This window comes from Rattus norvegicus, chromosome 13 (assembly GCF_021556685.1).
Source record: "Rattus norvegicus strain SHRSP/BbbUtx chromosome 13, alternate assembly SHRSP_T2T, whole genome shotgun sequence".
In the NCBI taxonomy this organism is placed as follows: Eukaryota; Metazoa; Chordata; class Mammalia; order Rodentia; family Muridae; genus Rattus; species Rattus norvegicus.
This window is the reverse complement of record NC_141546.1, coordinates 33,249,095-33,267,478: the sequence shown is the minus strand read 5'-3', so window position 1 is coordinate 33,267,478 and position 18,384 is coordinate 33,249,095. Positions and strand designations below refer to the sequence as shown.

At 41.5% G+C, this 18,384-nt stretch overlaps 1 protein-coding gene across 46 annotated transcripts in view; it reads left to right on the top strand.

Annotated features, from left to right (window-relative positions):
* The window catches only part of Epb41l5 (erythrocyte membrane protein band 4.1 like 5), a 116,292-nt gene that overhangs the window by 47,269 nt on the left and 50,639 nt on the right, over window positions 1-18,384 (top strand). For 23 of the 46 annotated variants that reach the window (XM_087580584.1, XM_087580583.1, XM_087580602.1 and 20 more), the window contains 3 exons: window positions 411-450; window positions 1,554-1,669; window positions 4,592-9,222. In XM_087580584.1, coding sequence (XP_087436710.1) covers window positions 411-450; window positions 1,554-1,669; window positions 4,592-4,772 — 337 coding nt within the window. In that variant the 3' untranslated portion in view covers window positions 4,773-9,222. 46 annotated transcript variants of the gene reach the window in all.

The following is an 18,384-nucleotide window of genomic DNA, read 5'->3' as shown; positions in this document are numbered from 1 at the left end:
AAGAGAGAGACAGAGAGAGAGGGAGGGAGGGAGGGAGGGAGGGAGGAAGAGTGAGAGAGAGAGAATTTTATATGTAGGGTTTCTTTAACCTAGAATGCTTTATGTCATTAGTAATAAAAGAAAAATTGTAATTATACATCATTAAAGATAAAAGTTAATGAAAAATAACAGGTAAACCTTATGTGCATGTATACATATGTCATTGTTACCAAAAGATTATACAGTTATGCTCTTGGATCTTATTTTCTCAGTGATTCAGTTGCAAAGCATGAATTGATTCGTTAGATCTAAGATAGGTGAGCTCATAAACACAGGATGTTACTGATAACTGGTTTCACGAAAAAAATTTAAAATGCTATAAAGTAGCACTTTAATATAAGTTTTTGATTATGTTATTTTCTTCTTTACAGTGTTCATAATGCTTCGGCCCAGAACAATGACTCCCAACAGGTGAGACAGTAGTAAGTTTCTAAAGTACTAGAGCACATAGCTAATTACAGTGACTGTCATGGTATTAGTTGGATTTCTGTAATGTGTGACCTTTTACAAGTTTTGTACATTTTCTTACCCCCATCACTTCTCCTGTTTTACTAAGATATGTAAGTAGAACCGATGATTCATAAAACATTTTCTGTTCCTATAAATCAGGCACATCCATAAGTTGTGAATGTTCGTTTATTATTTAAGTCTACTATGTAAATTCAAATTCAAACATTTAACTGCTACTGAGTGTCTGCCTCGGTGCCTGTGGTGCCCGGATTGCTGGGAGGCAAAACACAGTCTGTAACGGGTGTCCTCAGTCCCTGTTTTTCCAGGTGGGAAACAGCAAAGTCTCGGATGATTGCTGTGGTCCCCAGTCTCCTGCATATCTAGGTGCCACTGGCTTAGTCCTGGGATTTGGAAAAGGGGTTCCTAGTCAGAGCTTTCCCTCAGGGTGTCCACGCACCAGGCTGGAAGGGGAAGACACAGCCCAGACAGGGTCTGAGCCCAATTTGGTTCCGAGTGAGTAAGAGTGAGTGCTGAGAGTGTGGAGAGGCTAGAAGAGAGAAGGCCTCTTCCGGGAGATTTGCCTGCTCTTTATGAGGAAGACGTACCCCTCGGGGATCCTGAGGAGAGGGTCCTTGCTTATTCAGACCGCTTTATTTGTTAGCAAATGTGAATGAAACACCTTACTCAGGGTGAAACAGGGCTCAAATACCTTCTGTGAGAAGGGATGCCCAGGAAGGGAAGCTCATTGGCTGGGGCCTACCTAGATAGCACATTAGCACGGAGAACTCCAGGTTTTATGCTGCTAGAGGCAAGCACAGGGGCTTAGAAGCCCCCAAACAAGGTCAGTGTAGGAGAAAACTTGCTAACAAGGGGGTCTCCCATTTTGTGCTGAGCTCAGAGGCTGTCCAGTCATGGTGGATGGACTTTAATATTAATTTGCAGAGTGTTCCCACATTTGAGCACACCTTTTTACTATACAGAGAGCACTCCATTTTAATATTGTGTTTCTCGATGTTAGTGTTTCTGCCTGTTAGTATTTGACTATCCTTATGCTTTGTCCAAAGGCTTGGGGTATGAAGTCTCCTGTGCCTGTCACTTCTTTCTCATCCTCTGGTCCAGTGCTGGTGGAGACCGAGAATCTTCCACAGAACTCTGCAGCGGACCAACATGACAGGAAACGGTTTGTCAGCTTCCTAAACCAAAATACTGCTTGCATAATTTTATTCTAAAATTTAAGCTATAGCCTTAAAGCACTTTAAGTATAATTGGAAACAAAGTATTCATATTTGTGAGCTGAAAGGGAGCATGCTGAGCAGCCAGAGGGATGGTGAGCATACGGTTTGTGGATGAAGGAGGGACACATTGTCAAAAGGCAGAACGCAAGCCAGCTGACTTTGCTTTCCTTAGTCAGGTCTGGGAGTGACTGCTTAAAGTCCTTTCAAACTTCCAAAGTAAAGATATTTATATAAATGGTAAACACACAAATGTGGATACTTTGTGGCTTGTTGGATTTAATCGTTTTAATCGGTTGGGTTCATGCTTTCCTGGGAGCAGTGTGGCTTGGTAAGGGGCACCTTAGAAATTATTTGGACTGAGCAGTCCTATTGGATATATCATCTGTTCAAGCTCTCGTGTCTGTTTATTCAATGCACTTGGATGATTCATGAGATTCTTTTCTTTTTCTCTTGCTCTTAATTTGTTAATATCTGAAATCTAATGAGATTCTGTGGTGATGTCAAGGTTCGGGTTGGATTTTCGCGCAGCCGTTCTTCCTGCATGGTGGTGGGAGCGGTGGTGGTGACTGTCTGCTCTGTGCTGTGCACTCCTTCAGTGGTATTGTCGGCTTACCTACCGGGAACTTTGCTTGTGGTGCTTGGGTATATTTTATTTCAGTTTAGGTAAATTACAGTTACCATCAAAGAGGATTCCTTTCTTCTTTGGTTCTTTTTAATATTTTTTCCCTTTTGTGTTTTTTTTTTTTTGAAATCTGGTAGAGGGTACATAGGTGTGTATTCATATACACATACCAAAGGTTAGGTCTAAAAATGTCGTTTTAGTCTTTATTTAAGACATTAAACGTTTCAGTTTCTTGCTGAAGCTAACAGCCCTGGCAAGCAGTTATGCTCCGTAATGTGCCACTGAAGCTCATTGTCACGGAAAATAGCGGCGAGTCTTCAGCTGTAAAAGGACTGTCTTAGTGTATGCATGTCTTATTTAATTCCAAGTGAGACTCTGATTAGTTACCATCCTGTGTTACAATGCTGTCTTTATTTAATTCCACTTTAATGAGTACATATTTAAATCTGTTTAATTTGATTTGCTAGGCACTACCATTTTTTTTTTTGATGTAGCCTTTAGAGAGAATATTGAATTTGAGATTCAAGAAAAATGAAATATCTTGGAGCTGTGTGTCCTCTGCTTTTATAATGGGTGTGCCGAGACCTCCTTTGCTGAAATGGAGTAGAGATGACCCTAAAACCCTGATGAGCCTCAGAGTACGTTAGCAGAGCATGGAACTGAACTACGGCTGGCATGCCTTAGAGCTACTGATTCTCTAGCCCCAATTCACGGTGCATTCTGCCTCTTTCTTTGTTTCTGCATGCTTAGATTTCCTGTAGAAAGTGGGAATAAAATTTGGAAACTGAGTACTGCATTGAGCAGCACAGAGTGTGGAACATCTCTCTGGCAGAGAATCTGGGACAGTTTAATTTAAACTGGTTCTCTGGTGCAGTCTTCAGCTTTTGTTTCCTGGCGTCCTAAATGAAACCATTAACCAGGTGAATGATGTGATGTGTCAGCAACTTAGAATTTTTACTTCACATCACTTGGAATCCACAAAGTGTTTATTTACGACAAGAAGCCACCAGACTGTGGTATGTGCTTGAGAGGCTAAGGCCTAGAACTTGAGTCCAGCCTGAGCAACAGTGTAAGGCCTTATCTCAAAACAAAACAAAGCCTGCCTGTAACCCCAGTGCTTGGGAAGAACCATGATTCCCGGTCCAACCTTATCAAAAGACAAAAAGAAATAAATAAAACTGAGAAAATACTCTATCTATAAACAGAGCAGAAGCCTAATTTAATTTCTAACTTTTTAGAGACTCTAAATCAAGGGCCATGAATTTTGCTTGTTGGGTCTGATAAGCAAGTTGAATTCCATTGGAAATAAAATGATGGTAGCACTTAATTCAACATCCTGAGGAGAAAATATTTAAAATTAAATTAATATTTTATTGTGTTTGAAAAATAAAACTTTTTTTAAATCTAGATTTTTGGATGCCTTTTATAATTGGAATGACCGTTTTCGCTTTGTGATTATGTGACATGCGCTCCTTTGTCACATCACAGACGTTTGACTTTTAAACTAGGGCAGGTGTCCTTTCTACGGGAAGACTCCTGTCACTCCACCCAGACCTGCTTTTGTGCATGTGGGATGCATGTCTGCCTTCTAGCTCTCCGGTGCTTGTGATTCCTGCTCTTCCTTTGTGTGCGCCTGCTGAGAATCCTGATTACAGAAGGTACAATCGTCACTGTTAATCAGGCTGTGCCCACACCACCCTGAACACACCAGTCTCACCCGTCGCTTGATTTGGAGCACTGATGGAAACTTGCTTGATGTCAAAGGCAGGATTCTGTTTTTTGTTTTTTAATCCTCCTGAATTTTGTTTCCTGGATTATACCTTTTTAAAATTGTATAATTTTGGACATCATTTTTATAATTATTCTTATCCCATATATGTTTTTGTTCTTCAGTTTTCAAATATTTGAATAAAGCTCTACTTGGATTTTTTTTTCCCCCACTAGAATCAACCAACGTTTCTACCTTGGAGTTACCCAGAAACATCAGGAATAGAGAATAGTATTTTGCCTTCTGTGACTTTGTTATGCTAATTAATTCACTTGACTCATTCCTGCTTTCGTGTGTTTCCATGTTGGGGTTCTCCATTCCCTGTGCCATGTGGCTTTCCTCCTTTGCTGGCCTTGAATGTTGGCGCTACACGGTAATGCTCGGCAGTGGTGCATGCTGACCACATCGCCTCTCCTTTGCACATCCGTGTTCTCTGTTCTACTGACTAACTGTACTCCCCACTCCTCAACCATCTAGGCTCTCTGCTACCAGTGACCGCTGCCAGCGAGGTGGACACCAGTGGAACCCAAGGGCCTTGCCCCCACCCCAGACTGCATATAGAAACTACACTGACTTTGTACATGAGCACAATGTGAAGAATGCAGGAGCCCATCATGATGCTCATTTAGCTGGCCGTGCAGCCATGACTGACATATGAGTCATTACACCTTTTAGGTCGTGGAACTCTGTCGTCTAGTTCGATAATGTATTTTGTGACATTTATATGGAGGACTGATTTCATTAGGAATATTGGAGAGAACTTGTTTCATACTGAGTCACTGGTTACACAGTGCTATGACTGACTTCTGTCTGCTGTGGAAGGGAAGAGGATCTGAAGAAGCCGCAAACTGTCACTGACATGGCAGATACTGCTGTGTTGAAAGGGTGTACATCCCCCTGTGTCCTTTTGGGAAGGGTTTTCATAATTTTAGCATTTAACATATCACTCAAAACATCTCAGGAGGTTAGTGTTTATGACAAACTGTCAGTTCTCATCCACATGCCATCTAAGAAAGACTGAATTGTAAAGATAAGGCACAAAATGTACACCCAAAAGGAACCATGTTCAGTCATGGTGTGTCAGCCTTTGTGGTGCTGTAGTAACACTGTTCTCAAATACTACTTTCTGAAGGACTTGTGCCTTCATTTCAGCTAAGTGCCTGCAGTTTAATAAAAATTTACCATCCTTTTTTTAATAAACATATTTTGTTACCACAGGTCTAGAAATTGCAATAACAGCGTGATTCCTGTAGAAGATAATTGAGTCTAAGTGGTTTCTCTAGGTGGTTACCTTACAGTTAACTTGACTGGTTACATTGCTAACAGGTAGTTACACCAAGTGCAAAGTGGAAAGCTTCCCTTACTGTTTCTCTTTCTTACTGACATCCTTGACTGATCGATCAGGTTTGTAATGCCCTCAAAATCCGACCCAATCAACCTTTTTTTTTTTTTTTTTTTTTTTTTTTTTGGTTCTTTTTTTTTTTTCGGAGCTGGGGACCGAACCCAGGGCCTTGCGCTTCCTAGGTAAGCGCTCTACCACTGAGCTAAATCCCCAGCCCCCCAATCAACCTTTAAAATAAAATTCAGAAGTCAAAGTGTTACCATTTTGAAATGGATTGCCTATATTTTCACTTTTAGTCCTTTTTGAACTTTACAATGTAGTTAACTCAAGCTCTTTGGTTTAACTCACTGGATGCAAGTTGGCTAGAAAAGCACGTGATGATTGAGACAGTAAGGAAAAACAGGGTTTCCTCTTTTACAGTTATTTTTAATTTTAGAAAAATTTCTGAACTTTAAGCTATATAAAGAGAAGTGAGAAGGGTTATATTCAGAACTATTTATGCTTTGAAATAATAATGCTTTATTATATTTAACTTGTCCTGCTGATCTCAGAAGTTGACGTCATCCTATAGGTTCTCTCTGCTGGGCGATGAGACTTCAGAGGGCTTTGACAGAGGCTGCTGTTGCAGATATAATAGGGCTTGTCACTAGAAGACAGGCGGGTAACCGAGAACATTTACAGCACGAAACTCACAGGCAAATCTTGGTGGGATTTTTTATTATATAAGAGTATCATTGCTTAAATGTACTGTAGATGTAGAATGGATATTCAAAGTATTAGTATATCCTGCATAAAAACTTAAGTAGCTGATCTTCAGACTATCACTGTCTAGTGTGTTTTAAACTAGCACTAATGTAGGACCCTCTGAGGGGTTTGTGGTTTTGTTTATAGCTCAGATTGTAACCACTAAGTATTCCCTATGGTGTTCTTTCCCCTTTTTAAGACTTGTTTATTCTTGTTCACTTTATGCGAATGGGCGTTTGCCTGCATGTATGTCTCTGTATCTGTGTACCCATTAGTATGCTGCCCTGGAGACTGGAAGAGGGTATTGGATCCCCTGAAACTGGAGTTGTGGATGGTTGTTGGCTGACATGTAAATGCAGGGAACTGACCCTGCATCCTCGGGAAGAACACCAGTGCTTGTGATGCTGCACTATCACTCCAGGGCCCCCCCCCCTCGTTTTCTCTCTCTCTCTCTCTCTCTCTCTCTCTCTCTCTCTCTCTCTCTCTCTCTCTCTCTCTCTCGTTTATTTACATCACAACATTTTAAGCACTCTGCTTTGTGCCATAAAAATATTTAGTTGGTATGAATATAAAGGCATTTAATATAGTAGTTAGCATTTCTGTAACACGAATGAGTAAAAGGCTTGTAGATTTCTTAGCAAATGATAATTTTATGAGTTTTGTAATTAAGTAGTGATATCTTTAGTTTCTATTGGAAATGATCACTTTTATTAGGATTTTAAATAACCAATAGTGTTCAATTTGAATGCTTCAGAATCACATCGTGGGTTTTTCTTTCTTTGAAACTTAGTGATGAAATAATTTATTCATAAAATTTTAAAAGAAAACTCTGGGTTGGAAGTTCAGAGACCGGAAAGCACAGAGGGCAGTAGAATCGTGCCCTAAGTGTCCTGGGTGCTCAGGATGGCATAGCAATATGCTGAGCATCCCTGTGTAAACGTGTATCCTCCAGGTAGCTGACGTAACAGTTCCACTCCTGACCTCGTGTCTTACAGGTTGCACTTAAAGGCAGCAGCAAGGAAACCCAAAGCATTGTATCTGTTTAACCATCAGCCCACGTCCATAAAAACATACATGGTTCAAGTTCCGTCTCACAAATACTTTGTGTGTGTGCATGCACAAATATTTGAAAATCTTATCTGAAATGGAAAACATTCCTGGTTACAAGTGTTTGGGATAAGGGGTATCCATCCTGTACTGTAAATATTTGCTCTTGTGAATGCTAGTCTCAAGATGGTAATACATTTTTCTGGAGCAGTGAAGGGATTTACAAGTAGTTCAGCCTCAGTAAATAAATTGTCTCTGATATATTTCTGCCCTTGTGATCCTCTAGCCCTAGACTTGAAGGCAGAGTGAGATGATTGAGTAGGTAAAGTCACTTATCACCAAACCTGGCAACCTGAGTTTGATCCCTGGAATACGCGTGTTACAAAGTAAAGGCCACCCCAACTGTGTGTGCACACATGCAAATAAAAGTAATTTTCAAAAATTGGCAGATTTTGAAGTTAAACATCACCTAGAAGGCTCACTCAAACTTGGGAGTTTAAAGTCAACCTGAGCATGATAGTAAGACCCCTGTCTCAGTGCACAAAACAAATCTAGATGGGAGAAATACTTTTTCCATAATCACAGGACTGAGCAGTGTTTTGGATACTGTTACTGAATATAAGTATAACATTTTCATTAGATTGGTTATGTTCTGTGTGTTTTTATAAACAGGATTTTTAGAGAGGTAAAAATGTCCTTCCTTCATAAACAAGCTCTGCTAATCATTGTTTTTGTGATTAAAAACATTTCTGCTGGCTGGGCAGTGGTAGTTCACACTTTTAATCCCAACACTTGGGAGGCAGAGGCAGGTGCAACTCTTGAGTTCAAGGCCAGCCTGGTCTACAGAGTGAGTTCCAGGACAAAACTACACGGAGGAGAAACCCTGGAGCGTGCGGAGGGGAGGTCTACTGGACATGGCAGTTCATGAGTGGAAGAGGGGGAGGAGGGAGGCAGGAAGATTGTCTTGAGAGTTAGACCCTCTGAAAACAAAAGTCCTAGGGGGTTTTTTCTAACCTGTCTTTTAAGTATGCTATAATTTTTCTGGCCCTAAGATGATAATCACTTGCATATTTTAAATGAAATTACAAAAGAAAACTATTTTATCCCATCCTGTGCCTGTTTTTTTTTAATTTGAAGATTATAAAATATTGGTTTATTGTAGAAGAAATAAAAGAATAGCTGGTTAAATTCTTTCCTGCATGCTACCCATTGCAACCAGGATGTCGTGAAGAAAGAAAGAACACAGAGAGAAAGGGTTCTCAGGTCTGCTGTAGTCAGCACAAAGGGTTTGATGAGGTCAGAGTGCTGTCAGGCACCAGGGCTGCTAGACATTGAGGATAAACTAAGGACGCTTGTTTTTTATAACAGCTAATACACAGTTTGATATCATATCCGCTTAATTCATCGTGACTTGAGATTGTGGGCACATGCCTGTAATCCCAGTACTTAGGAGGCAGGAGCAAAAGCGTAAAGTCAGCTTAGTTACATAGCAAGTTCCAGGTCAGACAAAATAAAACCAAAAAACGTCACTTCCCAGGGAAGTGACCTACAGACATACACCCCAGCGTGCACACATACAGTAAATTATTGGGTAAACCACAAAAAAAGTTGAACTTTTGAGTGGGAATTAATTGGTAACACTGTCTGGGATGTAAAAATTATTATGTAAATATACCATATAAAAACAATATATATGTAGAACATTGATATAAAAATATTCTAAGTGAAATGTTTTTTAGGGTAATATAGTTCATTTACATGCCCTCCCCAACGCTCAGTGTAGAACCTCAAGCCTTGTACATGGTGAGTGCTCCATCGCTTAGCTATGTCTCTGGCTTACTTGGGTTTGTTGTTGTTTTTTTTAAATTGCATTACTGCACATTTGATTGATGTGAGAATGATTTTGATTTGTTAATGTTGCTCTATTACTTTTGTATGTCCCTAAATAAATAAATTTATCTTTCCATTTTCTAAATCGGTAGCTGAGGGAGATTGGGAGGGGAGGAACTTACTGGGGAGGAGGCCATCTTCCCTGGCACGGGACCCACCCCTCAGCCTGGGTTCCGCTCCTACCCCCGTGCATTCCCGAGTGTGAACAAAGGTCAGGAGTGGTTGCTGTGTATTATCCAGCACTGATGTGCAAAGCCGTGGATAAGCACAGGGGGCTCTGACCTTTCAGTCAGTAGGCTCTCCTTTCTAACCTATTCCCGGCTATTTCCAGTGTGTTAAGACATTAGGTCTGAAAATCATCCCACATTGGATACATTCGTTTTATTTTTGAGATTAGAGCTTAAGGATTTTCAAAAATAAGATGTTGGTTCCATAACTCCAGTGTCTCTCCCTCTGAAGTGTTAGCTATCATTGTGTGTACCCTCCATGGTACATGGAAGTCTCAATACTTGGAGAGTCATTTCTTTCCTCCTGCCTTTCTGCGGTTTCTAGAATTAACCTCAGGTTACCAGGCTTGCAAGACAAGTTCCTTTGCCTACTGAGCCATCTTGCCAGTCCTTCATACATTTTAATATAAATTATACCCAGTATTAATTATATCTTTTGTCCAGAATTGTTATGAGCACTCACATGTAAAATGCTTTGACATTTTACACACGAAACATTGATCTTTGGAACATGAATCTCTGTGGTATAGAAATTATGACATCATTGCCAGAAAGATGACATGTTAAAGTTCTTGCCACCAACCCTCGGACCAACTCTTACTGCTGATAACACACATGCATGTGCATAGATTATTTCAAAAAAAGAAATGAGCAAATGAAGCGCATCACTTTCTATGTAAAATATATTAAACTTCATTTTTTCATTAATTCTTGTCCATTGTTAACTAGTACTTGTTGTCTGAGCAGTTTGGGATACTGAAACAGAACTTATAAAGAGAAAGGAATTTTTTGTAAGTTGAAAACATTGTGTGACTTCATTACCGAGAGTTTAGAATACATGTTCCTGTTCTTCTGGAGGAACTGTTCTCATGATTTTTTTTTCTTACTAATTTCCTATAGTTGTGGTCCCAAACGCTGCTAGCTATGTCACTAGCTACACAGTGGTTGGAGGTGGCACAGGTTGAGTGAACATTGTACAATGTGTTCCTGACAGCTAGCCAGCTGTGTTTATATTGGCAGGAAAAAGGTAACCCGACCAGGAGAGCAGCATTCTCCAGGGACTGGGACCAAGGCCTTGTGCGTGCCACAGTGAATTTGTACCTCACTTTCAAAAGCAGGCTCAACCGGCTATAACTGTCATTGTGGGGGAGGGGCTTTTTAACTCATTCTACTAAAGGAAAATGTAGATGCATGTATTTGTGGCTAGGATTTGCAACAAATTGTATATTCTTTAGTAATGTCTTGCTACAGATGCATAATCTTTGTTAATAAAATAAGGGTGAATAGTAGGAAGGGAAATGCTGGTTTGCCTCATCCTGTGGAGTAGCGTGCTTTGATTGAGAGAGATCATGCAAAGCACCCCAGAGTGTCATGGCCATTTTTACCTATCAGGGATCTCCGTGTGGTCCAGCCACAGCTTCATAGGTAATTGTAGACTCTAGGAGTTGGAAGATCTAGATATGACAAATTGCCTTAATTCTTTCTGGGGACACTATTAGCAATCCTCTGGGAAGTCTTTGGAAAGACCTGCAAAGATTTGGATAATTCTGAGTATCCAGGCTATTAATCAAATTTCACAATACTGTAGAAGTAGTAACATGAAAATGTGGTGATACACAGCTTTACCACTGATGAAGAGCAAGCTGGTCAAACTCAAAGAGATCTGTCTGCCTTTACCTGTCAAGTATTGGAATTAAGGTGTTGTACCACCATTGCAGTCTTTGATAACTTTTCGAAAAATATTATTGTGTGCAAGTGTGGAATCCATTCCATGACACACAGTGAAGGTCAGGACAACTTTGGGGAGTTGGTTCTCTCCTTATATCTTTATATGGCTTCCAGGGGTCAAACTCGGGTCATCAGGCTTGCAAGGCTTTGCCCTTTGAGCCACATCTGTCAGTATTTTAAACGCCAACCTCAGCACCTCTGTGGTCCTCCTGCACACTCACTCTGCTGTGTGCCCTACATTTTCTTGGCCTTCTCTGTACACTTCTGGTTAAATCCAGCTGTGCCCCTATATCAGTAATTCCCACAGGGCACACATCAGATCCTTACATTATGAGGTTACAACAAATACAATTTCGTGGTTGAGAGTCACCACAACATGAACTGTGTTAAGGGACTGCAGCATTGGGAGGGTTGAGACCCACACTGCTGCCTCATGGCTTTGGTCCACTAACAACCATGGAAGAGGAAGTTTACATTTTTGATAGTGGCTCTCCAGTACATGGTGCTGTCTTGATCACCATGTTGTATGTTCATTTTGTAAGAAATAGAAGCCTGTCTCTAGGAAATCCACATAGTGATACTGCATGATCTAGTAACAGTAATACCACCTCTGCCAGATAGTTTGCTTGGGTCACAGATGACCTCCACAATCGGTTCACAGTGGATTTATTAGCACTGACAGCAGCTGCTTTCTTCCCTTAGGGACACTGCTCATGTCTCCTCACCTCCCCAACGTTTTTAGTTCTCTTGCTAGCCCTGGTGTCTGACCCTGTCAACTGTTTAGTACCTTTTTTACTAACTCTCTGGGTAATTTCCTCTAGTGTAATGATATTAAAGCCCATTACAGGACGAAGGAGCTGGATGATTCAGTGAGTAGAGTGCTTGCTGTCCACACAGGAGAAACAGCTTGAATCCCCGCATCCACAGTGCTGTGTGCCTGAAGCTTCAGGGCTGGAGAAATAGAGACGCTAAGGAGGAAGCTAAGCCCTAGGCTAGTGAGAGATCCTGTGTTAGAGACTGTAAACTGAACAGTGTCTCATGTTGACCTCTGGCCTCTCACACATGTTCATATACCACACACACATGAAAAGATCATGTACATGCTTGCAGTTTCTGATTTACATCATGAGCTTGGGCTTGATTTCTAGATGTGCATAGCATGTACATGACATTTTTTACTTAAGTATTGTAAGCAGGCCTTTTTATTAAAAAAAAAAAAAAGTGGGAGCAGTGTTAAGCTCACTGCGCAGTTGCAAAGATGATGCTGAGAGCTCCCACAGCCCTCACTTTTGTCTTGCTGGATGCTAATGTCCTGCCTGACACTGAATTCTAAAATCTAAAATTAGGGTTGGGGAAATCAGTCGGTAGTAGTGTTGCCTTGCAGACATGAAGGCATAGGCTCCGTTTCAAGACGCCATGTCTTTAAACATCTAGGTGTAATGGGTTGTGGCCATAGCCCCGGTGCTGGAAAAGTGAAGATGAGGAAGGAGATCCTGGTGCTCATTTAGATTGCACACTAAGCTCTACACAAGCCGTGTGCACATCATGCAGAAAAATCCAAAAATGAAATTGCCTCTATCGAAGCTGGACAGTGTTTAAGTTTTGTTAGTCTCTGCCCAATGATCCAGGGTGTGGCATTTAGCCCCCTTGGTCTGTGATGGTTTGTGGGTTTAATGATATTTGAAAGAGTACTTGCCAGATACGTCACAGAATGTCCTTCAGTGTGGGCTTTTGCATGTGATTCAACTGAAGCCATGGATCTGAAGGAGAAATGCTGGGCTGATATATGGCATCCCAGACTTAATAGATATCATTCGTTTTCCCATCTCTACAGATTTTCCTGCCTTAATAAATCTGTTATCTATCCCTTTCCTATTGCCAGCCTTGGCTAGAGCTTTTGAACAGAACAATGGCGGACAGAGGGTCCTACAGATTTCCATGCAGACTACTGGTCACCTTTGCTGAGTTCTGCAGGATGTGTCCAAAGCCAGCGCTTGCCCCATCTCTGCTGCTGCACCTGCTTCAGTTTGTTACCAGGAGTGTCCTCTTACCAGGCCTTCCAGGCAATGTTCTCTTCTGTTTTAATTTTCTCCTCAGTACCCATGCAGCCATAACTTAGATCATACTACCCTCTGCTCAAACCGTCTAGACTTCTCAGCGCCAACTGAAATAAATCCTTCCCTTAGTACACATGATTTCCTCTTCTGATTCTCTGCTGGTCTGATCGTGTTTCCTTGCCTCCTCATCTCCTACGTTTCCTGTCTGTATTTCATTGCTAATGCCATTCCAACCTTAAAGCTTTATAGTTCATTCTAATACCTTCACGATTTGTTTGCTTTTACTATTTTTAATCTTGAAATTTTCTTACATAATCCCACTCCTGGAATCCCCCTTCTCATGGTCCTCTCTTTTAAAATGATAGCCCACTGTGTTTAATTAGGTTCGCTCGAATGAGTCTGTGGGGTTACTGTCTGGATAATGAGAAAATTGACCAGAGGCTGCACCCTGAAGAGTGGTCCTCCCTCCCTCCCCTAGCAGCCACTCATTACCAACAGCTCCACAGCTGGAGGGGCTCTTGTGCCTTCCCATCCATGGTGGAATGTTGACTGCAGGTAATCACAGCTCCTGTGAGTTCTTGAGTTTAGCAACTATGTAATGTCCAGAAAACAGCATTTTACAGCACACCTCTACCTCTAGTCCGTACCCTTTCAGACCCCTGTGACAATATCGCCTGGGGCTGGGGCTGGGAGGTTGTATAGATGTTCTATTTAAGGCCACACACTGAACAGTCACTCATTCTTAGCACTCCAACAAATTAGGAATCTATATTCACCACTACCCTCTACAAAAATAATCTCTGACTAAGGTTGAAAGCAACACTAATCTATGGAGATACACACACACACACACACACACACACACACACACACATATTTAGAAGGCTTTTGACAACATGTCTATTTAGCAAACTAACAGTATGTAGGTTCTCAGGGTCTATGATGCCATCAGCTATGGGTTTCTGGCCAGGTTTGCAATAGCCGCATGAAATTCTCCTGTCGAACAGGCCTCAGATCTGATCAGAAAGAGGTGGTTACCACCAAACATTCATATCACTGTCAGACTAATGGACATACCTTGTGTAGTGGATCAGTATGTAGCATGCAAGGTGAACCACTGGGTAGAAGCTTAGATGACTTTACTCCCTGGTGGTACTCTGTAAGCCAGCCAGCAGAAAGGAAGATCAGTGCCAGCTCTATTTCTCAAAACCTTACAACCTAAGTATGTAGTGTCTTCAGCCACGGGGTCTGGTTCTGTATGGCTTAGAGCAATGGAAAACCCTGCTTTGCTTGGGGGTCTCTGGCCCTTCCTGGCCAACAACTCAATAGGGAGGCATCTCACACCAAGCACCTAGACTTCTACTTAATACCCCATGTTATTAAGTTTCTTAGCAGTAATCTCTCCTGACCACTCTGAAATAATTGTGTGCACACTTAATCTTGGCCTTCTCTAGTCCCTTTCTCCATTTTTTTCTCCTCACTTCCTCTTATATAGTATGTTTAGGGATTTCCTCTCCATATTTCCTAGATTGTCAATTCCATTAAAGGAAAGCACGTGCTTGTCTTGAGAATATGAACTTTGTACATAATCTTTGGATGGATGGATACATGCATGCATGCCCGCCATGCAAAATATACTCAGAACTCTTTCACGAAATCCACAAGCTGGGGACAAGCAGCTTTACAAATGCTGACAGAAGCATATGCCGTTAGGAAAACAAACAGCCTTTTAGGAAACTTAGAGCTTGAAGTTAAGACTTTGAAGTCAGTGCAGACCAAGTCTCTAGTAAGGGAAAATAACTTTTTACAACTTTGTCTTTCTAGCAAAAACAAAAAACAAAACCCTTTAAAGTAGCAAAATACAAGGTGTGTATAGTTGAGGAATGATGAATCATAGTTGGATAAAGTTATCTAAATGGTGAATACGTGTTGTTTATTCAAAAGACAGCCCAGAGACTTCTAATTCAGATAGCCTAAGAGCCACACAGGTTGGGTACCACTTCATGGCAGCCTTGGTAGGGCCTAGAGTGGAGAACAATGGAATACAATAGAAATTGTGAGCTAGAAAGATGGCTGTGGAAAGACCAGATGACGTACACAGCACAGCAGGAGAAACAAGGGATACTCTCCCTCAGCAAGGTGGAAGGTCAGAACTGACTCAGCAGGGCTGTCTCCTCCCTCTGCTCTCCTCTGTCCCCCACCTCTCTAACACACACACGCACACACACGATCCCTCCCTCCTCTCAACCCTTTAGAAGATAAGCTTGGTGACTTATGCTTTAATGAGAGGGGGAAGCATTTAAATATCTGAGATATGGTCCCAGCTTTCAAAGAAGTTAACCAAGCCGTGTATGTTTGTGTACATACTCCTTTTTTTAAAAGAGAAAAGACTTAACTCTCACCAACATACAACCTGCCCCCTAGGCTAGGCTGCACAATCTGTGGGCCCTGAAGATGGTAAAATGCTACCATCTCACTTGGTGATCTACACCCTATATCTCAAAAACCAAGAAAATAGATGTGTGCATACACACACCTGCTCACGAACTGCCATAGCAGCACAGAAGTCCTAGCCAGGAGTGACAGTTCAGGCAGAGTCCCAGAACTTTTTCTTCCCCCAACGTTAAACATTGAGTATACTGTTTCCAGGGCTTTCTTTACATGCCTACGTAGTTTTCATTTAATTACATATCAGAATTAGTAACTCAAACTATATCTAGTGGCTTGGACTTGTAATCTGAGCTATTTGGGAAGCTGAGACAGGAGGATTGCAAGTTGATGGCCTGCCTGAGCAATTTAATAACGTGTCTCACAAAGAAAAATAAGGGCTGGAAATGTAAGTATGACTCAGTGGTAGAGCACTTCACCTAGCATGGCGACGCCCTGGGTGCAGCCCTCAGTACTGGGGGAATTCAGTGCTTCTTGTTAATAAGTCCATTTCTTGCTACCCTAGGTTCTAAAAGTAGAACAGTAACATGCTAATGCACCAGTAGATGAAGATGCCGTGATCACTGTGGGTGATGACAGCATGAGAGGTGGAGATAAGGAGTAACCCACGGATGACAGTATTCCATCACTATGCTAGTTCAGAGACCCTGAGATGAAGGGGAAGTGGTGACAGTTGAAGGATAGAGTGAAAACCGATGGGCAGAGCTTAGTCAAGGAAGATGATGGCTCTGAAGGACTAAGCAAGGGATCTCGCACCTCATGGGCCATGGCTCTCACAGCTGGGAGTTTAGTAAATTTTAAAGAAGAGAATAGCATGCTGATGCTTTTAAGACTTCCTTGTTTAGGGGAATAGGAATAAAAGTGGATTTCCCTCCCTGTATTCATTGACAGCAATGTACAGAGCTTCCACGTATAAATTCTTCAGTGGGTGTGTTTTAAGAGGAAAACACAGTTCTCTTTTTTCATACATCCTTGAGGCAGCTGCTGCACTGACTCAGAAAATCAAGGAGCTAGAAAGATGGATGGTTCAGCAGTTAAAAGAATGCTGACCAGTCCTGCAGAGGACATGAGGGTGGTGCCCAGCACCCAGATATCTCTAGTTCCAGAAGCTGGACACTTCTAGCCTGCATTCACATCATTTAAAGTGATAAGTTATTTTAAAATGGCAATAAAAAGATACTGCTGTTATATAATAGTTTCTTCCACATTCTGATTTCTTGGTTTTCCCAATGTTTCCATTCATATCAACATCTTTGATCCATACCGGATTATATGTATTTGTTTATTGTGTTTCTTGGGTCTGTTAATCATCAGTTCCTTACCCATGCCTATCCTGTCTTTTTAACACTTGTTACTTTGTTTTATTTGTGTTACATCTACATGTAGGTCCATACCATGTGTGTAAAATGACAGTGAAGGCCACAAGAGGGCATTAAATCCCATGAAACTGGAGTTAAAGATGGTCATTAGTCACCATGTGTGTGCTGGGAGTAGAGCCTAGGTCCTGGAGGAAGAGCCATTGCTCCTAACCATCGCGCCACCTCTCAAGCCCCAAAGCTTGGATCTTAGACAGTATGTTTGTTTCACAGACAGTTTGGATTAACTTGATTGCTTCCTCTTGATTCAATCTTAGTTATAAATTATTAACAAGATCTGTGATGGGGTTGGAGAGATGGCTCAGCGGTTAAGAGCACTGACTGCTCTTCCAGAGGTCCTGAGTTCAATTCCCAGCAACCACATGGTGGCTCACAACCATCTGAAGCGGGATCTGATGCCCTCTTTGGTGTGTCTGAAGACAGCTACAGTGTTCTCTTCTCATATACATTAAATAAATAAAATCATTTAAAAAATAAAAACGAGACCTGTGATATGCCTATAATCCATCCACCCAGAACCCTTGATGTCAGTTTGTCCCATCTCTGGCATTAGATTACTTGGTTATAATGGGTAAAGTAATATATATCAGTTTTTTTTGGTTGGTTTGGGGTTTTGGTTTTCAAGACAGGGTTTCTCTGTGCAGCCTTGACTGTCCTACAGGGCTTGTTTATGTGTCTGTTTGAATACGTTTGACTTTTTTAAGGATTTATGTGTATGAGTGGTCTGTTTGCATTTTTGTATGTATGTGCACCATGCGCATGCCTGCTGCCTGAAGAGTCAGGTCTCCACAGCTGGAGTTACCGATGGTCACAAGCCACCGTGTGGGTGCTGGGAATTGAACACAAGTCCTCTGCAAGAGCAGCAAGTGATCTTAACTACTGAGCCATCTGTCCAGTCCATATATCTATCAAGTTTTCCGTTCTCAAGTTAACCTGTATTTATAATAAATTTACCACATGCAGTGAATTAATATTTTCTCTCCCTCAAAGATAACCGAGGGCTAGCAAGGTCAGTCAGGTAAAGGCATTTGCTGCCAAACCCAACAACCTGAATGCAACCCCCAGGATCCAGATGGTGGGAGGAGGGGACCGACTCCCACACGAATTGTTCTCTGACCTCCACACCTGCTCCATGGCGCACGCAGTAAGCAAGTTAAAATGTAATCTTCACACTGCCTTTGCACTAATGCTGTGCTGTCCTGGTTATTGTTGCTCTGGAATAAGTTATCAATGGGATAAGTTGTTTATTCTGCTCCTGTGGTTTCTTTTCTGCTGCTTCTATGAATACATAGCTGATGCACTTGGAGTAGTCTGACAGTTTTACTATTTTACTTACTAAATAGTTTGGTTGTCCTTAAGTTTTCTGAGGTGTTTTCAGGTGTGGTTTACCTGGTAATAGGTTGAGCCTATT